This window comes from Saccopteryx leptura, chromosome 2 (genome assembly GCF_036850995.1).
Source record: "Saccopteryx leptura isolate mSacLep1 chromosome 2, mSacLep1_pri_phased_curated, whole genome shotgun sequence".
Classification (NCBI taxonomy): Eukaryota; Metazoa; Chordata; class Mammalia; order Chiroptera; family Emballonuridae; genus Saccopteryx; species Saccopteryx leptura.
Genome location: NC_089504.1, coordinates 114,678,295 through 114,703,478, shown reverse-complemented (window position 1 = coordinate 114,703,478; position 25,184 = coordinate 114,678,295). Strand labels below are relative to the sequence as shown.

General features: G+C 53.3%; 1 protein-coding gene across 2 annotated transcripts in view; it reads left to right on the top strand.

Moving 5' to 3' along the window:
• The window catches only part of TSPAN11 (tetraspanin 11), a 78,445-nt gene extending 53,628 nt beyond the window's left edge, over positions 1-24,817 (top strand). For both annotated transcript variants that reach the window (XM_066368599.1, XM_066368598.1), the window contains 5 exons: positions 14,858-14,932; positions 15,755-15,859; positions 18,506-18,664; positions 18,991-19,077; positions 24,475-24,817. In XM_066368599.1, coding sequence (XP_066224696.1) covers positions 14,858-14,932; positions 15,755-15,859; positions 18,506-18,664; positions 18,991-19,077; positions 24,475-24,534 — 486 coding nt within the window. In that variant the 3' untranslated portion in view covers positions 24,535-24,817. The remainder of the gene's footprint in view (positions 1-14,857; positions 14,933-15,754; positions 15,860-18,505; positions 18,665-18,990; positions 19,078-24,474) is intronic.
• The last annotated feature ends 367 nt before the right edge of the window (positions 24,818-25,184 follow it).

The following is a 25,184-nucleotide window of genomic DNA, read 5'->3' as shown; positions in this document are numbered from 1 at the left end:
TAACTCCTATCCTTCTCAAGCTATTTCAAAAAAGTCAAGAGGAAGGAAGATTTCCAAGCTCCTTTTATGAGGTGAGCATAATTCTGATTCCAAAACCAGGCAAAGACAACACAAAGAAAGAAAATTATAGGCCAATATCTCTGATGAATATAGATGCTAAAATCCTCAACAAAATATTAGCAAACCAGGTCCAACAATATATGGAAAAAATCATACACCATGATCAAGTGGGATTTATTCTGGGGAGGCAAGGCTGGTACAATATTCATAAATCAATCAATGTGATTCATCTCATAAACAAAAAGAAGGAGAAAAATCATATGATAATTTCAATAGATGCAGAAAAAGCATTTGATAAAATCCAGCACCCATTCATGATCAAAACTCTCAGCAAAGTGGGAATACAGGGAACATACCTCAACATGATAAAAGCCATCTATGAGAAACCCACAGCCAACATCATACTCAATGGGCAAAAATTAAGCAATACCCTAAGATCAGGAACAAGGCAGGGGTGCCCCCTTTCACCACTCTTATTTAACATAGTCCTGGAAGTCCTAGCCATAGCAATTAGACAAGAAGAAGAAATAAAAGGCATTCAAGTTGGAAAAGAAGAAGTAAAACTATCATTATTTGCAGATGATATGATATTGTATATAGAAAACCCTAAAGTCTCAGTCAAAAAACTACTGGACCTGATAAATGAATTCAGCAAAGTGGCAGGATATAAAATCAATACTTAGAAATCAGAGGCATTTTTATACACCAAAAATGAACAGTCAGAAAGAGAAATTAAGGAAATGAACAGGCAGAAAGAGAAATTAAGGAAACAATCCCCTTCACTATTACAACCAAAAAAATAAAGTACCTAGGAGTAAACTTAACTAAGGAAACTAAAGACTTGTACTCAGAAAATTACAAAGCATTGATAAAAGAAATCAAGGAAGATACAAACAAGTAGAAGCATATACCGTGCTTGTGGTTAGGAAGAATAAACATCATTAAAATGTCTATATTACCCAAAGCAATCTATAAATTCAATGCAATACCAATTAAAATACCAATGACATACTTCAAAGATATAGATCACATATTCCAAAAATTTATATGGAACCAAAAAAGAACACAAATAGCCTCAGCAATCTTAAAAAAGAAGAATAAAGTGGGAGGTATCACACTTCCTGATATCAAGTTATACTACAAGGCCATTGTACTCAAAACAGCCTGGTACTGGCATAAGAACAGGCATATAGATCAATGGAACAGAACAGAGAACCCAGAAATAAACCCACAGCTCTATGGACAACTGATATTTGACAAAGGAGGTAAGGAAATACAATGGAGTAAAGACAGCCTCTTTAACAAATGGTGTTGGGAAAATTGGACAGCTACCTGCAAAAAAATGAAACTAGATCACCCACTTACACCACTCACAAAAATAAACTCAAAATGGATAAAAGACTTAAATGTAGGCCGTGAAACCATAAGCATCTTAGAAGAAAACATAGGCAGTAAGCTCTCCGACATCTCTCGGAGCAATATATTTGCTGATTTATCTCCACGGGGAAGTGAAATAAAAGACAGGATAAGCAAATGGGACTATATCAAACTAAAAAGCTTTTGCACAGCTAAAGACAACAAGAACAGAATAAAAAGACAAACTACACAATGGGAGAACATATTTGACAATACGTCTGATAAGGGGTTAATAACCAAGATTTATAAAGAACTTGTAAATCTCAACACCAGGAAGACAAACAATCCAATCCAAAAATGGGAAAAAGAAATGAATAGACACTTCTCCAAAGAGGATATACAAATGGCCAATAGGCATATGAAAAAATGCTCAACATCACTAATCATTAGAGAAATGCAAATTAAAACCACAATGAGATATCACCTCACACCAGCCAGAATGGCGCTCATCAACAAAACAACACAGAATAAGTGCTGGCGAGGATGTGGAGAAAAGGGAACCCTCCTGCACTGCTGGTGGGAATGCAGACTGGTGCAACCACTGTGGAAAACAGTATGGAGATTCCTCAAAAAACTGAAAATTGAACTGCCTTTTGACCCAGCTATCCCACTTTTAGGAATATACCCCAAGAACACCATAGAACAGCTCTGTAAAGCCAGGAGCCAAGGCCAGGGCCATCATCAGAGCAGCCCAGCCCATGCAGGTTCTCATTGGATTCGGACAGTCGGTAAAGAAACCATGGAGCCAAAAACTGGTGGGCCATAACCTTTAATCCTACCTTGCACCCGGCGGGCAAGTAAAAATACACACTGGGCTCCAAAACCCAGTCACACTCAGTGCTCACAAAGCCACTGACTTATCCGAGTTTCCTAGAATCAAAGGTTTCTAGCTCACCAACCTTATTCTCCTCAGTTCCCCATCTCCTTCCTTATCCCAGATACAAACTCTACATAGACTGGCATCTCAGTACTCCGCCATCTTGGCTGCTTCTCCTGGCCTACTCCACGTGGCCTCCTTTAGCTGCTGGCTCTACTCTCTCCGCTCTCTCATGCTAACCTCAGGAACCAAGAGCCAAACTCCCGCTCCGTTCCCATTTTATAGTGTAGAAATCCAAACCCTTAATCCAATATACATAATAGGGAAGTCTCTAATACAAAGTCACTTCTCTGAGGCATGATAGGATTGTACCACCTTACACCAAAAAGGGTAGGAAAGGCTTAATCCCAAAACCAAGCCCCAGGCTACAAGGATTCTGCCTGCCTTTAGCCCACCCCAACACACATTAATACCACCTGGGCAACGGCCTCTTTAACAAAGTGAGCATAATACATTTTATCTGCCCAACAAGCTCCAAAAGGAGAAATGCACCCCCATGTTTGTGGCAGCATTGTTCACAATAGCGAAGATCTGGAAACAGCCCAAGTGTCCGTCAGAGGACGAGTGGATTAAAAAGCTTTGGTACATATATACTATGGAATACTACTCAGCCATAAGAAATGATGACATCGGATCATTTATAATAACATGGATGGACCTTGATAACATTATATGGAGTGAAATAAGTAAATCAGAAAAAACTAAGAACTATATGAATTTATACATAGATGGGACATAAAAATGAGACTCAGAGACATGAACAAGAATGTGATGGCAATGGGGGTGGAGGGGTGGGGGAGGAGGGAGGGGGTGGGGGAGGGGAGGGGCACAAAGAAAACCAGATAGAAGGTGACAGAAGACAATTTGACTTTGGGGGAGGGGTATACAGCACAATCAAATGTCAAAATAATCTGGAGATGTATTCTCTCAACATATGTACCCTGATTTATCAATGTCACTGCATTAAATTTAATTAAAAAAAAAAAAAGGTTTCTAGCTCATCAGACTTATTCACCTCTGTTCCCCATCTCCTTCCTTCTTCCTGCACAAACTCTGCACAAACTGGCTTCTCACTCAACACTCGCCATCTTGGCTGCTTCTCCTGGCCTCCTCCACGTGGCCTTTTTCTGCTCTCTGCTCTCTAATGCTAATCTCAGGAACCAAGAGAGCAAGCTCCCGTTCTGCCCCCATTTTATAGTGTAGAAATCAAAACCTTTAATCCAATATACAAAATAGGGAAGTGTCTAATATCATACAAAGTCACTTATCTGGGACATGACAGGATTGTACCACCCCACATCAAAAAGGGTGGGAAAGGCTTAGTCCTAAAACCAAGCCCTAGGCTACAAGGATCCTGCCTGCCCACAGCCCGCCCCCAACACACATTAATATCACCTGGGCGACAACTTCCATGTGGGCAGCGCCATCTTTAACATAGTGAGCATAATATATTTTATCTGCCCAACAGGCCTCCTGAGGCCACTTATCCGGCCCTCGCCGCACTTCCGGAGGGGGCACCTCTTTCATTGGTGGTCAGTGAGAGGAGCATTGTATGTGGCGGCCCTCCAACGGTCTGAGGGACAGTGAACTGGCCCCCAGTGTAAAAAGTTTGGAGATGGCTGTAAGACTTTTAAAACCCAGACTCCTCTTTAGAGGCAAGTGGTGTGGATAAGGCAGCTTAAAAGTGTTCTATGCTTCCTGGAAGTTCCTTCTTGGTCGCATTGTATTTTTTTCAATGTGTATCTCAACTTCCTTTTGAAATCTTCAATCAGTTAAAAGCTGGAGGAAACTCATGAGGAGAAATGCAGTGAGCCTAGCTCTATAAGCTCTATTCAAAGTGGTCCCGCCAGAGGAGAGGGAAAGATGAAAGACCAGGCATCTGTATGAGGTGCATCCTGCTTGGACTGGGCTGTGGAGCAGGCCTGGCATCAAAGATTCCTACAAACCACCCAGAGAGCCCACACCAGCACAAGTCAGTCCCGCCGGGCCCTTCCTCCTGGTGCATCTGCAGCCCCTCAAAGTCACTTTACCGAGAAGGAAGTGTTCATCAGGGACAGGAATAGCATGTCCTGGCTGGTGCTTAAATGATGATCACTCGCGGTGGAAAGGGGAACAGGATTTAAATTATTCAGCCAGCCCTTCTTTCTTAGTGAAGGCTGCAGGAGAGAGCCGGATAGTTCAGGCCATCTACGCCTCAGGCTAATGACCAGGACAGATGCCACCTGATCAAAAGAAAGGGATATTTTTAGAGTTTTGAATATGGGCTCTGAAAACTTTTATATCTTGAGCCAAATAAAGATTATGACGGATGATCTAGGCTAAACTGGGTCTTAATTAGGAGCTCTTTTATTTTTATGGGATGGATTAAAAAGTAAGAAGTTCTAAAACCAATTTCTGAAAATGAGAAATGCAACACTTCCATCAAATACATCCAGATTTGGTTAACCAGGGCAATAAAGTCTAGACTCAAGGTCTAGGGCTAAGGAGCAGATTGGAGCTTAGCTTGCCCAATGAGCTCTCGAACCTCAGGGAAGTCACTCGGCCATTCCTGGCCACCTTGATATTCCCATCTTTATATGGGATAAGGTGTGAGGCTAATGAGAAAGTACTTTAGGTCTTAGGAAACAAGTTATCACAATATATAGAAATCATAGACGTAGCTATAATTGCATTTACATCACCATCAAGCTCCTTTGAGAAGAAACCTAAACAAATGGATTTATTCATAGGGCCATTACTCCCAGGGTCCCTACAGCTCCTTAGCCATAGAGAAAGAGACTTACCTAAGGTCACTTGGCCAGAAGCTGGTAGAGCCTGGGCAACACCCAAAGCTTGCTTCAGGGCCTTTTCTGCTGCCCCAGGCTGGCCTAATGTCCCTCCTTTTGGGTGCCTCCAACACAGGAAAGGGACTTGCCTTCTTCATGACTCCATATTTGGAGAAATTTCAACTCAATTATGTGTGGGTGGATATCACTCATAGGGAGCTCTCTGTCTCCCCATTCCCAAATGGGGCCCTGAACAAATCTCAGAGCAGGGCTGAACCGGGAGGGACAGTGTGTGTGTGTGTCTGTCTGTGTCTGTGTTGCAGGAAGGCAGGAGGTGGAAAAGCAGCATCTGTTCCCATCCCAGTCCAAGAGTTTATGTGGAGATTACACACTGCCTTTCACCATTCAGCTTCCTTTCCTTGGCAGGTTCTGGATTTAACCACATAACTGGGGAAAGACAAGCTACAATCCCTGTCACCTAGTGAGTCACAATGATTACTACCCTGATAACGAGCCTCTTGAGAGAGGGGAGCCTCAGAATAGATGATCTAAACAGCAGATAGTCTTTCAATTATTGGGAAGCCCATGGGTCCTTGCAGTTGTTTTTCCTTCTGTTGGTCAAATAAGTTTTTAAATATGATATATATGTTTGCTCGCTTGTAGTTTGCATTGGGTGTGGGGGACAGGCTGTAAGCAGGCAGGGTGGTTATAGCCTAAGGCTTAGTTCTAAGACTAAGCTTTTCCCCACACCCTTGACTGTTGCATGATATGGGTAGTGCACTCTCATGAGGAATCCCATTATGCCTCAGATAAGTGACTTTGTATCAGAGGCTTCCTTGTTTGTATATTGGATTAAGGGTTTTGATTTCTATACTATAAAGTGGGGCAGACCAGGAGCTTGCTCTCTCTCAGTTCCTGAGATTAGCATTAGAGGAGAGATCAGAGAAAGGAGAGCAGAGAAAGGCCACGTGGAGAAGAGGAGAAGGAGCCAAGATGGCAGAATGCTGAAGGAGAAGCCAGTTTGTACAGAGTTTGTGCAGAGAGAAGGAGATGGGGAACAGAGGTGAATAAGGATGGTGAGCTAGAAACCTTTGATTCCAGGAAACTTGGATAAGTCAGTGGCTTTGTGAGCCCTGAATGGAAAGGGAAGTGTTTTCCCACTGTGTGTATTTCTTGCCCTCTGGGTGCAAGCTAGGATTAAAGCTGATGGCCACCAGTTCTTGGCTCCGTTGTTTCATTACCCTCTGTCTGAATCTAATATGAACCTGCATGGGTCAGACGGCTGTGATGGTGGCCGTGGCTACTGGCTTAACACCTTCCTAGTGACATTTCACTCCTGATGATGTTAAAATGAACTTCATTGCGCAAACACCCCCCACCCACAACGATGGCCTGGCAGTGGGCTGGCAGTGAGGCAATGATCTGGAGGAAGAGCTCCTCCCGAGACCCCACATAGGTCATGTGGAGGTTGTTGATAGCAGTCGGAGTTCCTGCTCCCCTCTCATGGGGCTGATGGGAGAAAAGGGCTTATGGAGGCAAGTCAGTCATTTAAAGAATCACTGTGTGCCCTGCTTCGCTTGGTGCTTGTCACCAAAGGGCCAGAGTTGGCTGCATTCACTGCCAGGAGCCATGGGTGGAGGAGAAGGCAGAACCCACCTTCCTTCCCATCTGATCTGCACCTTATTCCTGTAAAGCCAGTATACACGGCCACCATCACAGCCGCCTGGCCCATGCAGGTTCCCATTGGATTTGGACAGACGGTAATGAAACAGAGCCAAGAACCAGTGGGCCATTAGCTTTAATCCTAGCTTGCACCTGGCGGACAATAAAAACACACACTGGGCTCCAAAACCTGCTCATTCAGGGCTCACAGAGCTACTGACTTATCTGAGTTTCCTAGAATCAAAGGTTTCTAGCTCACTAGCCTTATTCACCTATTCTGTTCCCCATCTCCTTCTCTCTGCACAAACTGCACAAACTGGCTTCTCCTTCACCATTCTGCCATCTTGGCTACCTCTCCTCTCCTCCACGTGGCCTTTCTCTGCTCTCTATTCTAATGCTAATCTCAGGAACTGAGAGAGAGCAAGCTCCCGGTCTGCCCCACTTTATAGTGTAGAAATCAAAACCTTTAATTCAATATACAAAATAGGGAAGTCTCTGATACAAAATCACTTATCTGAGGCATGATGGGATTCCTCATGAGAGTGCACCACCTCACATCATGCAATCAGTCAAGGGTGTGGGGAAAAGCTTAACAACTAAGCCTTAGGCTATAACCACCCTGCCTGCTTACAGCCTGTCCCCTACACCCAATGCAAATTATAAGTGAGAAAACATATATCATATTTAAAAACTTATTTAACCAACAATTCCCATCTGGTGGCACTGGCTGCAGCCCTCAGAGCTGCACGTCCCCGCACCTGTGGGACCACGACAGGAGTGGTGGCTGGACAGCTGTCGGGACGTGTTCCTCTCGTGCCATGGCCTGGCTCTGGCTCTGGGAAGCTGTGCTTCCCTCTGACGTTCAGGGCCTTACCCATAAAGCCATACATTGGACTGTTTTAGGGGAGCTCAGAATCCATGGAACAATGAAACCCAGGAGGCAGAGAGATGGCGGTCAAAGGCCATCAATATTACTAATGCAACTTATTGGAGTGTGGGGCTTTGTCTGTGCAGCAGAAGCCTTGGCAACTCTTCAGCTCTGGTTGACATAAGGACTAAGCTGCGTACCTCCCTCACTAAGACCTGCCTCACTAAACTCATTGTGTGGTGGAGAGCAGAGAACACGGCATCCTGAGGCCAGGCTGTCCCTGAGGAGGCAAGGAGGCCCTGCAGTGAGTAAGGAAAGGGTAGGAAGTGGGCTGCTCCTCTAGATGTCCCTGTTGGGAGGAGAGGAGGCCAGAAGAGAGGAGGCTTGGTCCTGACACTGCACAGACAGATGGAGCAGCAGCACCAAGACATTCTTCCCATCTAAGCCTCACAGTTCACGCAGAAGGCCCAGAGAGGGTGAATGGTTCACCCAGGGTCAGACAGCATCTTCACAGAGGAAAGCTGGGCCTGGACTCCCAAGCCAGGGTGCCTTTTCTCTAACCACTATCATTCTGACTTCAAGATCCACCTTTCTCAGAGGATGTACCTGATCACTGCCCACCTGTAGCAGCAAAATTTCTATAGCAGCAATTCTTACAGCCAATTAATTTCCACCACCTCCTCCTCTCCAATTTTCAGCAACTCACGCACTGTGTTACATTGATGAGGCTGCCTAATTCATCATCCTCCACAAGCATTTCCAACACAGTTCCAGAATTTCCTGCTCTGCTGGGCACAAGCCAGAGTGAGAAGGGGAGGAGACACAAACGGGACTAAGAGCTGGTTCTTGGTTTGCAGTGTTGTGGGAACATGCTGTGAAGACATGCAAAGTTAGGATAACAATTAGGGACTGCGAGGCACCCTAGGGTGAGAGCCCTGAGCAGATGGAGTCCAGGGGCCTCTCTGACCCCGTGCTGATAACAGTGCGTGCTGGAAACAGCAAAACAGCAGGATAAGATTCAGCAACAGAAAATGTTAAGGCTCTCAGAACAGAGATTAGGGGTCAGCGTGTGTCTCGTCTTTTATTTCACCCCCTGAGAACTTCTTTCTGCTTCCTTGAGTTACAGTGTTTGTACTGCCTACTATCTGAGTAAGGCTGCGGATGGGGCATCAGTCCTTCAGTCTGCTGACCAGGACTGTGTCTCCCCTCTGCCCCGCGGTGCATTTCCTCTGTCTTTGAGTAGTTTTTGTTGTTGCAACAAGGGGTGCCCCATGTGAGGACTGAATGACAGGTTTGCTACTCCGAGTAGTCATTGTCTCCATGACAGAGTATAGAGAGGAAGACAAGATGCCGGCATTAAAAGACAAAGGGATGTGTGGGGATTAAATTTTTATTTGAATTTGGTCACAGCTCTTACCTTTCTGAGCCCTAGAACGTTCCCTAAGCTCTAAATGAGATTAGGAATTTCTCCTGCTCAGCTTTCCCTTTTCCCTGTAGCTAATTCTGTTCCCACCACCACTCCCACCTGGGGTCGCTGCCACCGTCCTCTGTTGTAGCCTGGCCCATGCACATCCCTCCCGTTCCAGGTATGTGGACAGGTGCCTGCAGGCTGCACCATGTCTCTCCACAGCCTGTGCGAAGCCAGCCAGCAGGAACCTCTGGTCCAGGCCCTTCCAGGGGTCTCGTAGGAGATGGCCGTTGGTCACTTCCCCCACACCCAGATCCACTGGGCAGCAGCATCCTCCGAGTTCCCTGGGGCTGTGTCCCCAGTGGAGTCTGGTCAGCCATCAGCCAGCTGGCCAGGCCCTGCTGTCCACTCTGGAGCTTGCTGTCTCAGCCTATTCAATCTGGACTCTTGGCAGTCCCAGCTTGACATCCGGTGGACACCTGTCTCTGGCTTGTAGTTCTGAAAGTGTTCTCCCCTGTAAACCCCCTCAGTGTAATCTTTGCAGCCCCAACCTGCTGGTTGGGTTTTTGGATGGCCTTGGCTGCATTTTCTTGATGTCTTTGTAAAAATTTATTTGATTGATTGATTTTAGAGAGAGAGAGGAAGGTTGAGAGGGAGAAGGGAGAGAGAGAGAGAGAGAGAGAGAGAGAGAGAGAGACACATTGATTTGTTGTTCCACTTACTTATGCATTCATTGGTTGATTCTTGTATGTGCCCTGACTGGGGACTGAACCTGCCACCTTGGCATATTGAGCTGATGCTCCAATCACCTGAACTACCCAGCCAGGGCCTCTTGACGTCTTTTGAATATCTCCTGCCTCCCCATGGCCTGGTTTACTCCTCCCCTGACCTCTTCTAACTTTGGTCAACCAGTTTCCCTCCCCCCATCCCTGGTCCTCTCCTCTGATCCCGGCCCCTTGTTAGCATCAGACATCAGCCAGAACACAGCATAGGGTCCTCCTGTAGGACAGCCCCATGTGGAGTGGCTGAGTCCCGGCACCCAGCATGGCTGTGTCTGGATGGCTCGGGCTGGGAGCCCTGGGCTGGGGCCAGGAGACGTAGAGGTCACCTTCATCCTTCCAACAGTGACATCTTGTTGCAAGAATGGCTTGAGGCTCCTAAATCCACATTCTCTCTTTTCTGCACAAACAGGCCAGGCAGCTGCACCTCTGATTCCTGAGTGCCTCCAGCCGGTGGTTAATTGCCAGAAAATAATGCGCCCTGAGGTCATTGCCACTTAAACAGCTGGCTCCATCTTTCCCTGTTTGGCCTTGGTTGTTCTGAGCTCCCTGGCCCTCCCCTGCCTGCGCTGTAACCCTCTCACACTCAGCTGGGCGGAGAGCCTCGGGCTGAGCTCTCCTCCCTGCAACTGACCTTGGCAGCCTCTGCTCCTCTTACTGTTGCCATGTGGCCCTGTGACTACACTGGTGCCTCTGCTGCTCTGCCCACCCACCTGGACACCCTGCATCGATTTTCTGACTCTGGCACAGTTGCCATCTCCAGCATGCGGAGTGGAGGCGACGGGAGAGGAGCAGCAGAGACAGGACGGAAGCTTCCATGAAGCTCCCTTCTTTGTGGCAGATTCGGCCCAATGGAGAAATTCCAAAACTCCAGTTGTTTCAAGCACTTAAAACTAACCCTGGTGATGGCACCAGTGGGTGCCAGACTGCCCTGTCTCATAGCACCAGTGACTCTGCCCCAGAAACCATCCCTTAGCTTAGCTAAGCTTAGCTTGTCCCATGCAGTGTGGAAGACTCAGTTTCTAGTTAGTCACCATAATGTCAACAGTGAGAAACATCTCTGCAGACTTCCTGCTGCGCCTCTCATTAAGGAAAGTATTGTTTTGGTTCAGAGAGTACTGTGCTGTTCCAGCTTCGTTTGGAGCTATATATAATTACAGAAAACACCCAACTTCTAGTTCACACTGTTCCATTAAAGAATTAAAGGGGAAATTTGGAGGTAAATGGTGCGCGGGGGAAGATGACTGTTTGGGCCCCGTTCTGTGCTTACCAAACAGGTTGTCTGTGTCTGGGTTTCAGTTCGGCATATTTTTAAATGGCATCGTTCTGACTGAGGGCTCTGGGTGCAGAACGTACAGGAGCTTTCTTTGTTATTCTCACTCTGCTTTCTGTCAGACCAAGACTCAGGTGGCCACCTCGGGAAGGACTGGGGCCAGGCCAGGAACAAAAGCCAGAGTGGGGCCTGGTAAATACTGACTCCTTGAATTATTACACAAGGTATCTGAGAACTTTTTACTGACCTCTATTTAATAATTCAAAGTCAACACCACACTTAAAGGCAAAAGGGACTCCAGAACCTGCTTCCTGCTTCCTGATCAATCTATTATACACATTTTATGGCAGCTCACCCCTCACTGCCCATCTCATTAGGGACAGTGGGAGGGACCTACAGCTGCTTCAGACAACACGTTGTCCCCAGGCAAGCACCCAGAGCTCCCGGGGTATACCTGGACTGGTGGCTTCTCTCTGCTTCACTGACCCTTGCTCGAGGCAGCTACAAAGTAAAATCCCTCACGTGCTTCTGTGCTGAGTGCTGGCTTCTCAGGACCTGGAATGCCTTCCTGAGGCCTGTTGTGTGCCGCCCATAGTGCATAGGGACACAGATACAAGTCAAGTCCCAGCATCAGCCTTAGACCCTGAGCCGCCGGCCCTTCCTGTGCACTGGAGGTTGTAGCAGCGTTCCTGGCCTCCACCCACTGGATGCCAGTGGGATTCCTCCCAGCTGTGACAACAAAGAAAGTCTCCAGACCATGCCAAATGTCCCCTGGGGGAAAAAATTGTGCCCGATTGAGAACCACTGGTGTAAAGGAACAATTCTGTGCTACCTGCAGATTAGGAAAAGATATGGTATGCTCTGGCAGGTGCCAGGTGTCACGGGCATGCTCTGTGCACAGGCACGCACGCATCTGAAAGCAGGCATGTTCACCAAGCATGCGGGCAGGCTCAGCGCTGTACCAGGGAGCCCTGTTTCCCGGAACTTCATGGTCATTCTGAGGAGACTGTGGGGTGACACTTGAAGCAGTAGCAACCTCTACAGAGCAGTAACTAAAATTATGTCAGTCATCCAGCCAAGGCCTGCAGGGAACTGTCACGCGCGGAGCAGCATGGCAGGCAGGTGAAGGACACAGAGGCAGGTCCACGTCTAGTCAAGGGGAGGGGCGAAGCAGAAAGTCCTTGTGCTGGGACGTGGAGGCAGAGAAGTGCAGGAGGCGCTGGGGCTGGGGGTGCCAACCACTGCCGACCCGAGATGGCACACACAGGCCCTGACTGAGCTGGGTATGAGGGACAGGTGGGCACTGGAAGTTAGGCCGAGCAACAGTGAGGGCAAAGGCCTGGAGGCTGGAAGGCGCCCTAGGAATCTGAGATGGGTCAGCTGGACCGAGGGAGTCAGGGAAGGCTTGGCGCAGTGAGGCGTTTGTCAGAGCTCACAGACGCACATGGCGGAGACCCCACCGCGCCGGCTCTGCCTCGGAGGTAGGATGCCAGGAGCCTTGGTGCAGGATTCCAGAAAGCACAGCCTGCTTCTCAGGGGCTGTCACACAGGAGCTGTGATTCAGGGCCTCCCCCGCCCAGGTGAGTCACACACCTGCAGCCCTCTCGCTGCTGAAGCTGCTGAGCACCCCACACTTGGTCCCCCCAAGTCCCCATCCTGGCCGTGGCTTACCCCCAGGGCATCTTTACAGCTGGGGCTCCAGGCAGCAGTGGGGCTCGTCCCCCTCCTGCCCGCTCCGTCGGGCTGCAGATGCCCAGGAACCTTTCTAAGGAGCCGGCCTGGACTAAACCCGCCGTTAAACCCATTGTGGTTCGGTGGCTCTGCTTTCCCATCGCCTGCCTCGCCGGCCAGGCTCCAGTAGCAGCCATGGCAGTGACTTCCCGGAGAGCGGCACAACACTGCCACGTCCTCGGGGCCACCATCCGTGTGTCACTCGCACCCAACGGCAGTGAGCGAGAGAGAGAAGCCTCTGCCGCCCCTGCAGCTGGCAGCAACCTGCGTCCTCCGTGCAGTTACAGGTGCCCTGTCATCTCTTCCTCCCACTCCCACTCCCACAGGGCCCTCAGGGAGCCTGGGAGCAGCTGGTGGACACCACCTGCGACTCCCTGTGGCAGATGAGAGCTGGCCTCAGGGTGCTCAGGCAGGGCAGGGGGCTGGGGGGAATCTGGAGCCAACAGGAAAGTGCAGCCATGTCCTAGAGGAGCTGCGGGCCAGACACATCCCCAAGGCCCTGGGCTGCATGTTCGGGACGGACACCCTCCTGTGTGTGTGTCAGTGCAGTCACGCTCTGTCCAGCGGGCTGGAAAGCTCCCGAGAGGGTGACAACCTGGCCTGGGTGACTGTGCCAACCGCTGGCTGACAAGTTTGGCCCACCTCATGCTGTCACCCGTGAGTTCTGGGAGCAGGGAGCAGCTCAGATTGCCAGGAAGCGTAGTTCCCCTCAGCTGGGTCCCCTGCGGGTGGGCGGGGCAGGGTTTGCCCTCTACTAGTTCAGTCCCACAGGCGGGGCCCGTGTATGGCCCTGCAGGCTGCATCTCGTACAGGAACCAGGGAAGGCTGAACCCCAGCTCGCCCAGTTCACTGAGCCACATTTTTCTCATTTGAGCATATTTTTCTAATTCACATCAAGGTGTCAGAGGTCACCCATCCAGAGCCAGCAAATGACAGAGCCTGGACTCAAAGTCAAGTCAGCTGATGTACCACAACCAGCCTTCGGGTTTTCGGGCCCTGTATCAGAGGCTCCTCAGCAGAGAGGATTCATCCACAGACCTGTGGTTAGCCTCCTGCTTCTGTGGATATAACATTCAGTACCTTCCAAGAACTCAGGCACACGCAGCCCCCTTCGTCCAAACCCCTTCCATGGGGCCCAGGGAATGTGCCCTCTGGAAACCTGCTCTGCCTTCCCGGCTCCTAGACCTCATCTGGGTGCCCAGGAGCTGGTGCCCTGTGCAGACAGCCGAGCCTTCATCCAGAGCCTGCGCACGGTGCCTGAGGCTGCTGGGCCCCCCTGTCCTCCGCACCCAGCCCAAGCAGGGCACTGCAGGGCCTGGCCTGGGGGAGGGAGGACACAGCTCAGACATGCAGGCCAGAGGCCTTTCCCCGAGCAGCAGCGCAGAGCCTGGGGCAGGAAGGGAAGAGACAGGAGCCTCCATCTCTACCATTGATGGCGACAGGCCTCACACCATTATTGAGAGACTGGAAGGAGTCCCTGCTTCCTTGATGGTGGCCAGCTCTGATGCTGGGAGACAATGGGCTCAATACAGTGGCTGAGGGACAAGCGCGATTCACTTCACTTGAAAGGAAGCCTTGCTCTTGGGGTCAAAGTTCTTCCTCAAATGTTCTCTCCGCTGTGTTGCTTAAGCCCTGCCTGTGCCAAGCCCCTGCTGGGCTCCAGGAGCCTCCGATAGTTTCCAGGGCTCACCCCGTAGTAGCATTTAAAACACATTATAATTGCTTATTGATCTGTCCCCCTAGCACCAATACCTTTGAGGACAGTAACACCTTCGCTACGACACCTGCCAGAGTAGGTATTTAATACATACCAGGTAGATAGTTGGATTAACAAGCGGACAGCAGTCTGGTGAGTGGGGAACTCCTAGCAGAGCTGCTGGGAAAAGAGGAAGATGGTCCGGGTGTTGGGGGTTTTGGACAGGTAGCACTGGGAAGACATTTTTCATAGCGGTCCTGAAGTGCCATGTGCCTCCCCAGGCGCAATCCTAGTGGCGATCACCTTCTCTCCTTGCTCCTAGTATTTCTGCCTGTTGCTGGTGATCTTCCTCGTTGAGCTGGTGGCAGGGGTCCTGGCCCACGTGTACTACGAGAGGGTGAGTGGAAGCTCTTCCTTTCACGCCCCCTGGAGGCAGCAGGATGGGGGCGAGCAGAGTGATGGGGGGGCCGGGGCGCAGCCAGCTGGCGGGGCTGGCCCACCTCCCAGTCCCAACATTCCTCCGCACATCTGGGGCCTGCTTCTTGTCCCAGTTCCAGTAACTCTTTCCTCTATCTGCTGATGCGGATGTCTTCAACATGGGAGCCAAGGCGGGGAGGCGTCCCTCGGAGGTGGGTGGTCCCTCTCCCCTTCTGAGAAGTGGAGCGTGGATCCTGCTGTGGGGCCCGCAGGGGGAAAGGCTCCGGCCAGGGCTACAGGCCAGACTGGGAAGGCAGCACCAGGCCTCACCTGCCTGCGTGGGCGGGGACGAAGGGGCCAGGCAGATCCGCTCCCACCAGGTGCCCTCTGAACCCGGGGTTCAAGGTCACGACCAGGCTGATGTTGAGCTGGTAAGGAAAGATAACCATGCTGGTTGTTATAAGTCAGGTCCGTGCCTGTAGAACCAGTGGGTACCCACAGGATAGTGATTGTAAGTATTTTGACTATCATGTCATAGTTAAAATGAAAACCAGTGGCTATTTAAAAGCACACCTGTGCATGGGAACTCCCCCCCCCCCATCCCCAGCCTGTGTTTCAGCTCTGCCCAGCACACGTCTGTCCTTCCGTTAGGGCCCCAGCGTTTGCAACATGGTCTCCATAGCTCTGTGCACTGAGGGTCCCATTGCACTGTTTGGGAAACCACCACATTGTATCATTCAAGAATCTGGTACAGTGGGGGGGGGGGGGGGCTCTTGATGCCGCCCTTCCTCTCCGCCCTCAGCTGAGCGATGAGCTGAAGCAGCACTTGGCCAGGACTTTGTCTGAGAGCTACGGGCAGCCTGGAGCCCCGGAGATCACCGCCTCGGTAGACCGTCTACAGCAGGATGTAAGCCTCTCCCTTGGGCTAGAAGGCCACATTGAAATGGGTTCGGTCCTAATGCCGTCCCTTCTGTCCGTGTGGCCCTGGGCAAGCTACTTAACCTTCCTTCAGCTTCAGTCGCTCATAGGGTGTAAGCACGAAACGTGTGTACACAGGTAGAAGCCCTACCCACCATGAGACGTGCTTACTGCATCCTGAGCTTTCCTCCCGCCTGTGCCCTGCTCACTGCTGTGGCTTCCCCTGCTGTTTCCTCCAAACCCCTCCCTGCGGCCTTCCCCTCCGGCTGTCCCAGGAGGACTCTGTCCTGGCTCCCACCGTTGGTGGGGCTGCCTTCTTTCCCCTGGGAAGGGGCGGTGACAGCTGCAGCCCCCTAAGGGTGACCTGTGACAGGCAGAGGTGTTTCAGTTCAGCTTCTGCAGGAACTTCTCAGCTGTGCGCGTCCTAGTCCAGAACCGGGCGGGGGAGGAGGGGGGAGCAAGGTGGCCTCTCCTTTTCAAGAAGAGATTCAGCAGAGCCCTCCCATGAGGCTACGGCCCCACTGGAGGGAGGGGAGGGGAGACAGACCTCACACCTGTGTGGTCCCAAATGGTAGCCATTAGTCACATGTGGCTGTTTAAGTTTAATATAAAACTCAGTTCCTCAGTCACACTAGCCTCATCTCCACAACCGTGCCTGGCCAGAGGCCACCCAAATGGACAGCACGGAGACGGGCATTTCTGTCTTCACAGAAAGTTCTATTAGACAGCTGGACTCCAGGCCCCTGGTGGTTCCATGTCTGGAAATTTGAGGCAGCTCCACCTGCCCACTCTGGTACCCTTTCTCCATGCCACCCACGCCCACCCTGTGGTCTCTGCTCCTTCCTGTACCTGCAGTCCTGGCCCGAGACCTTGGTCTTTCTGCGGAAGCAGAGGCAAGGAGGGGAATAGAGGGCGGTGGGCTCTGAGCTCTAGGGGCACCTTCATTCCACTGGGGAAGCACTCTCCCCAGCCCCCTGAGACTGCTGCAGCTCCCAGTCAGCTCCACACGACGGCTCTCTTGTCCTTTGAAGTAATGGCCAAGGTCACCTGTGTACACACGGGTGCACCCACGCCATGTGCTTGGCCCACACCCTGCTGGTCCGCCCATCTGAAGCTCAGTCCATACTTGTTGGACCTCCCACGTGAAGAACTGTCCCCAAATCCCTTCCCTCGGGGCAACAGGTGACAAGGCGTCAGTGCTAGGCTGGGGGACCCTCAAAGAGTGGAGGGAAGAAGTTGGAGAAGTTGACTGGAGGGGCCAAGAAGGAGGGCCTGGGTTTCCCCAGGAGGAGAGGGGAGAGGCAGCTGGGAGTGGGGGACAGCACGCGGAAGGCACGGCCGGGGCAGTGCTGGGCTGTGGCCAGAGTCCTCCGCGGGCGGGCACCAGAGTCCTCCGCGGGCGGGCGCCAGAGTCCTCCGCGGGCGGGCGCCAGAGCACTGGGCATGGACCTCTCCCCTGCCAGGAGCAGTTAGAACCCCAGGGGTGTGAATCTGAGGCAGGAGGAAGCTGAGCCCGAGAAGGCGGTGGCTCCCAGCCTCACCTCGCATATGTGAATGCCACCCATATGCCTTTATTCGTGCAGTTGTGGCGATGACAGAGAGCAGGTGTCTCTTCCTAACTGCTGCGCCTCACAGGACTCTCCTGAGTGCTCTCCGTGAACCTCCGCCTTCGGTCCTCCCAGCCACCCACTGTGGAGGCGCTCTGTTGTCTCAGTTTGTGATGACCCTGAGGCCCAGAAAAGCTGAACCACCTGTCCAGTGACGCGTGCACAGTCCCATGTGACTCCTAGCACGTGCCCTGCTGCCCGCTGGCCGCGGCTCTTCTGTTCTGCCTGGCTCCTCAGGCCCTCTCCGGTTCCTTGGACCTTGCCTGGCCCATGAGCAGAGCCGTTAGCCGCCTGCCCCTCTGAGCCGCACACAAGCCCCTGTTGTCTCTCCCAGTAGATGACAGGAAATGATCCTCTTTAGTAAACTCATGTTTGAGCCCAGTGCCAGGCTGCACTTCCCGCACCTCATAGGTGTCTAGCACACACTTGTTAAGGAGACTAAGTGCAGCTCCCAGCCCAGAGGTGCCTCGAAACCACCATGCTGGGCACCTCAGACTGGGCTGGCCCGCTGCCCTGCGGGGGGTGCAGGAGACACAGGGCCACACCAGCACTCACAGTGGCCCCGGTGGTTGGTGCTGAGCGGCAGGCTCCACGGCCTCGGGGTACCTTTGTGTCGCTGCAGTCTGGGGGCTCTGAGGTTTCTAGGCCTGAATGGGGGCCTGGGAACCCCTGGCAAGGCCGGACCCCTGTCCCTGGGATTCTGCCTCGCTGGACAGCCCTGTGTACCCAGAGTACACAGCCCACACTTTCAGGGACCTGCCTGCATCTCCCTGCCCATCTTCTCGCAGACCCTCCCTGCCCCCAGGGCACCAGCATCATCTTCTTAAAGGTCTTGGGTGGATAATTAAAGCAGCAAACAGATAACTGCAGGCAATTTCTGCCCGAAATGAGGCCAGCCCCCTGCTCCACACAAAGGAAGGGGAGACTCCTAGAACAAGAGGGGCCGGTTTCTGTTTGAGCACCAGACCCTGCTGCCCTGCTGGGGTGCCTGCGTGCCCCTCACCGCCGGCCTCTGCCTCCCTCTCCAGTTCAAGTGCTGCGGGAGCAACAGCTCTGCCGACTGGCAGCACAGCGCCTACGTCCGGTCTCTGGAGGCCGAGGGCCGCCGGGTGCCCGACAGCTGCTGCAAGACGGTGGTGGCCCGCTGCGGCCGGAGGGCCCACCCCTCCAACATCTACAAGGTGGAGGTGAGCGCCACAACCCCAGCTGGGGCAGGGAGCGGGTCCAGCTGGCCAGTCTCGACACCGCAGAAAGCCGGCTCAGGGCAGGCAGGTGGCAGAGGGAGCGGAGTCCACTTATTTATGGCCAGAAATCAACAATGTTGGGCCGTCAGAGGTCCACACAAAGTCCTAGGGACAAGCACCTGCTACTGAGACACGCTGGAACTGGGTCGCCCGAGAAGCCTGTGGACAACGGACGGGCTGGACCTTTGAGTCTCTCTGTGCCTCAGCCGCCTCCCCCAACCCTCCCCACTGCTGGGTCAAGGTGTGTGTGACCTGTTGTTATCTTACAGGGAGGCTGCATCACCAAACTGGAACAGTTCCTGGCCAACCACCTACTGCTCATGGGGGCAGTGGGCATCGGGGTGGCCTGCCTGCAGGTGAGTGGAGTAGGGGATTAGGAGAGGGGACCTTCTAGAAGGATCACCCATGGGCTGTGATCTCAAACCACGGACCCTAGGCACACCCACCCTCTGCCCTGCCCTCCTCTCTCCTCCCCTTTGCCGCCAAAGATGAGTCACATGGTCATTCTCTTCCCCAGAAACATGAAGCAAAATGCCTGGGGCCTGGGGGCCAACTTGAACTTGTAAGGAACAGAGACCTGAGAGGAGTGTGAGGGTGGGCTCAGGTATGTGCATGCACCCTTGCGGGTGTGCGTGCAGCCTGCCGTGGTATGTGTGGGGTTATGGGTGTGTCTGCATGCGTCATGGTGGGGGTTGGAGGCACATCTATGTGTTTAGGTGTGCTTGTGAATGTGTGGATGGGTGTGTGCATGACACGCAGTCATTCCTCTGTGTGTGCTTGTGCGCACACCTGTGGATATGTGCTCCGCTGTGTACACCCAGCTCCGTGCTCTGAGCCTGAGCCATGCCCTGTGCCTGGTTCACCACTGTACCTCTCCCAGCACTGTCCAGGAAGCTAGCTCTACTCTCATGGGTCACTCTAGTCAAGGCTCCAGAGGAAAGGAGTCAGGAGGGGCCCCCAGGGGCCGGGGCAGATGCAGTGAGCAAGGGCCCTGTGCCCGCCTCACCTCTGGCCTAGCGGGTGCTGGGACGGCCTCAGTCCTGCCCCTCCTCCCCACTCCCGGCACTACAGGCACCAGCCAGGGCAGAGGTAAGAGCAGAGGCTGCGTGTCAGAGGACCTGGCTCCAATCCTGCCTCTGCTTCTGTGCAACCTTCAGCAGTTACTTCCCTGCTCCTCAATGTCTTCCACAAAATACGGGCCATTTCCTTAGCCGTGTGCAGGCCAGGTCAGAACGAGGCCATGCGTGTGAACCTGCAGCCTGGGCACGCGTGAAGCTCTCCTTAAGTGGAAGCTCTGTAGACTTCAGACACTTTCTCCCATCAGATCCCCACAACCCGTGACACAGGCCAGGAGAGTCACAGTGTCCTCCCCATTTTACAGATCAGAAAGTTGAGACCCAGAGAGGCGACTGAACAAGGGTCTCATCCCGAACTGGCACCCAGGTCTCCTGGGTCCATTGCTTTCCAACCCCCCCCCCCACGGCTCCATAAGAGAGAAGCGGGAGTGGGGGCGGCCAGCCTGGGGGGTCTCAGTGCAGGGTTCCTTCCGGGTCACTGCTGTTGCCAGCATCATCTGAGTGCTGCGAGATTCCAGCTACAACATAGCCTGCTGGGCCCTTCCCTCAGGAGGGAGACCAGACAACCTAGAGCTGGTTACTTCTTCTCTGAGCCTTCGCTCCTCACCTGTGATGCAGGGCTGACTCTTCCGAGACTGATGACCAGCGAGGACCAGCAATATGAAAGTAAGCCGCAGGGCTCGCTGCCAAGCAGATAGCAGGTGTGCAGTGACTGGTTCCCATCGTCGTTGTTATTATTATTATTATTATTATTATTTGTATTTTTCTGAAGCTAGAAACGGGGAGGCAGTCAGACAGACTCCCACATGCGCTGGACCGGGATCCACCCGGCATGCCCACCAGGGGGCGATGCTCTGCCCATACGGGGCGTCGCTCTGTTGCAACCAGAGCCACTCTAGCACCTGAGGCAGAGGCCACAGAGCCATCCCCAGCGCCCGGGCCATCTTTGCTCCAATGGAGCCTCGGCTGCGGGAGGGGAAGAGAGAGACAGAGAGGAAGGAGAGGGGGAGGGGTGGAGAAGCAGATGGGTGCCTCTCCTGTGTGCCCTGGCCGGGAATCGAACCCAGGACTTCCGCACGCCAGGCCGACGCTCTACCACTGAGCCAACCGGCCAGGGCCCCCGTCATTATTTTTATCATTTCCATGTGGCACATTAAATCTCCAAAAGGCCCTGGTCATTTCCTGGCCAGACCTGCTTGTCCCCTGCACCTCCACCCAGGAGCGGGCTGAGGACGCCCCAGGGGGCATTAGCATGCCCTTCTTGTTCTTCCCCAGGCAGGCCTCCTGCGCCACAGACTGAACCTCAGAGGAGTTGCCACTGGGGGCTGGGGAAGGGGCCACTCTACTCCAGCTCCTGACTCCACTGAGGTTTCTGGAAACCTCTCTTTACCTCGTATCTCTGTCCATTTCTTTCTGACCTCTCTGGCCTGGAGAGCCTGCAGATACTGAATAGGGGCAGTGAAGCTCAGGGCAGTGGGAGAGTAGCAATGCCCTGAGCCAACAGTCAAGGTGACGCAAGTGCACCGGTCGGAGTGATGTCGAGGGGGCCGGGCTGTCTGGCGGGGTCCCTGCAGGCCACCAGATGCCTCCTCCCCACTCACACCCCCACCATGAAAACTCCTGGTCCAGCTCACTGTGGAATCTCTCATAGTGTCCCCCAGGGAGAGCTTCTGCCGGCCACCATCAGGGACCCTGTGCCCTTGCCCATTTTCTCCCCTCCATTCCTCTGAGGCTAGCCCTGCAGCAGCCAAGCCTCGGGTTACAGCTCCCTCTGCTGGCCCGTGCTGGAACTACGCTGCCCAAAGACCAGGTCAGCTGCCAGCCTTACAGGAGGGCTCACACCAGGCCTGTTCCCAGGTGCACAGGCCTCCTCTGGCCGGAGCAGGCACGGGGCACCTTCCCCACACACACCCACCCTGGCACTTAGAAGACCCTCAAGGCTAAGGATGGACAAGACCAAGAAGGTGTCATAATATTTCCCTGGTCCTCAGGAGCTGGAGGAAATCTAGCCTGAAGTCAGAGATTTTCCTATTGATAGAGGGAGACTTGAGGCTCAGAGAGGGATGTAACTGTAACCCAAGGCCACACAGCTCCAAACAGAAGTTAGTCCACTCCCACCCCAATATTCCCACACTATAGGACAGGAACGTGGTGCAGAGCCCAGAGAGCTCACAAGACAGTGACACTAGAATCTGCAGGGCATTAAAGGAAACCAGCGATCATTTTGGAATGGGTTCCTGGGACCTTCTGGCCCTTCCTTGATGTTCCTGTTGACAGCCAGGTGCTGACTCAGAAACCTCAAAAATAGCTGAAAGCATGCCGGCTTCCTTATTGAAAAGCCATGTGTACCAAGTGCTACCTCCAGGCAGGCATCAGAAAAGGGCACCACCTTGCATATGGGCTGGGCCCAGGCAGCCTGTCTGCACCCATCACCTGCCAACTCCTGTTACCGCAGTCAGTGTGTGTGTGTTCTCCGCTCACCCTGCTGCTGGTCGCTTGAGTGTCTGTGCTGACTTCTGCATGTCCTGTCAGGAGGGAGATACAGCTGTTCACTCAGGGATCTGATAGTCCGTGTTCGTTACTGTTCCGTGTGAGTCAGTATGGTATGTGTGCACACAAGAGGGTACATGTGCACACGCTGATGAAAGCGTCCATTGCCCCTCTGCACTGCATGTGTAAGGGTGGTGTGTGTGTGTACATGCATTGATGAGATTCTGGCCCGCACACTTCCACCATCACTGTGCCGTCCCTGGAAGGCATGCCGGGAACACACATCTCATACAAGAGTGTGTGTGCTGGGCAGCGAAGCTCTCCCGGTCATGCCCCAGCAGGAGCTGTGCGCTTAAGAGATGTAACCACAAGTCTGTGCTGGGCCACCTGCTCCCTCTGGCTTCCACCTAAGCAAGGATCTGAAAGATACAGATAACCCATACGACAAGTCATTAAACCATGGGGGAGGGGGACACTCAAGGGGGCATGCTGCCTGACACCTGGGGGGGTGGCTGCGACAGCTGCTTGCTCAACGCCAGTGGGAGACAAAATAACTTCTTATGCTCCTTTCAGCTTGTGGCCCGAGAACCTGGGGTGGATTAGCTCTGCTCTCACCACAAGTCTGAAGGCTGAAGCTATGGTCATAGGGCCCCACCATCCTCCCACGCTAGGATGGAGAGGAGGGAGGAAGGGGAAGAAGAAGGACTTAGCCTGGCAAAGAGAAACTGGGTTCCTACCACCCATAGGCGTCTTCATCAGCCTGTCCTCCCAATGGTCAGCAGCAGCTGTTGGGAAGGTTGGGGAAGATGGGGCATTGTTCCTATGTGTGGGGAAAGGTACTTTCTCCCGTGTGCACAGACAGCCCTGGGCTACCATCTCGGTGCCTCTCCTGCAGTTGGGGCGTCTGAATCCAACGGCGTCATTGTCAGGAGCATGTCACAGTCCTGGGCCTCCTTGGTCTAACACGTCCTCATCTTGTTCTTGGCACACCCTTGGGTGAGAGGGAGGAGAGGAAGAGAAGGAAGGAAGAAGGAGGCACATGAAGAGTAAATGAAGGCGCTTGACCAGGCGGTGGTGCAGTGTCGGACTAGGACTCAGAGGACGCACAGGCTCACCAGCTTGAGCACAGGCTCACCAGCTTGAGCACAGGCTCACCAGCTTGAGCGCAGGGTCGCTGACTTGAGTGTGGGATCATAGACATGACCCCATGGTCGCTGGCTTGAGCAAGGAGTCACTCACTCTGCTGTAGCCACCCCTACCCCAACCCCGGTCAAGGCACATATGAGAAAGCAATCAATGAACAACTAAGGTGTCTCAACAAAAAACTAATGATTGATACTTCTCATCTCCCTCCCTTTCTGTCTGTCCCTATCTGTCCCTCTCTGTGTCAAAAAAAAGGCAAATGAAGGCGGGGGGTAAAGGCCTCTGCAGAGGGGAGGCGGGAAAGTGAGACCAGGAAAAACGGACTTCCCAGCACTGCCCTGCTCTGGGCAGGGTGCTCTCCCCTTTGGTTCAGCTAGTAGGGGTGACAGAGGGGCTGTCAGGAAGGCTCCTGCACCTGGTTTGGTACCACATTCCAAGCTGACTTATAGAACGAGCTGGTGACGGCTCTGGGTGCTCCTCCCAGAGCCTCAGTTTGCCCCACGGCTTCTGTACATCAGCCGAAACCCGCCATGGCCATTGGTTCTGCTCTGGAGTCAGCAGCAGCTCGGTGCACACGCATTCCGGGAGAAAGGCTGCCTCGAGAGAAGCTCTGGGCCAGACCAGCAAAGCTGCCTCGGGAGAAGCTCTGGGCCAGACCAGCAAAGCTGCCTCGGGAGAAGCTCTGGGCCAGACCGGCAGCGAGGACTGAGAGTGCTTTGGTTAGGAGAGCAGAGCCCCGGCCCCCACCCAGGCCTACAGAGCTGTCGTCTGCCCTAAAGCCAGGCACCTGGGCGAGTCGTCCCCATTAGAGTGCGATAAATACTCTTGGACAGCAGTTTGCAGAGTGCTCCCCTGCCCGTGGCCCCAGCATCCGTGGGAACTTGTCAGATGGCAGAATCTCAGCACCTCCCACCTCCTGAGTAGGAAGCTGCCCTTTGAAGGTCCCCAGGTGTGCGCTCCACGTGAGAAGCCCACTAGGGGCACTGCCCGGCCGTCACTCAGCGGGGTCCTGACCCTCTTCCCCTCTGCTCTCCCACCTTACAGACCTGCGGAATGGTCCTCACCTGCTGCCTGCACCGGAGGCTCCAGTTGCATTTTCACTAATGTCCAGCCGTGTCCTCCAACCGCCCCCACAAGGACAGGGGCCGAAGTCCTGTCTGCCAGGCCTGCGGAGTCAGCACCAGCTCACCTAGGAACTCCTTACCCCCGTGCCCACCATCAGGCCCAGCAAGTGCCCGAGACCGTGGCTCCTGCGGTTCCCGCACCTGGGCACCCTTGGCCCTGCCCTGCACTTCTGCGTGCTCACAGCCAGAGTTTCTGGGCGGGGACCTACCCTGCCTGGGACAGGAACCAAAGCCGCTCACCAGGCATGAGGCTCTCACGGACCACATGAGACATGAGGCTCTCAGGGACCACAAGAAGGTGAGAGAGTTGGCCTCTGCTCCCTCCCAACTCCTGAAGCTAGTTGAAAGGCTGCACACCTTGACCCCTGTGGACCTGGCATTCGGTGCCCCCTCATGCTGAACAGTCCGCCTTACCTCCTGGAAATGCATCAGGGTGGGCAGTTAGGGTTACCTCTGGCCCCAGAGGATGCAGACCTTTGACCTGCCCGTCCCCAAACCTTTCCCTGGGAAAGGAGTGCCCCGAGGGCCTGGTTCCTTTCTGCGGGGCCTGAGGGTGGAGGACTGAGGAGAGGCAGCTGGGAGCTGGGCGTGGGCCTGGTGGCCTGGTGGGGTTGATGCCCGGAGCAAGGG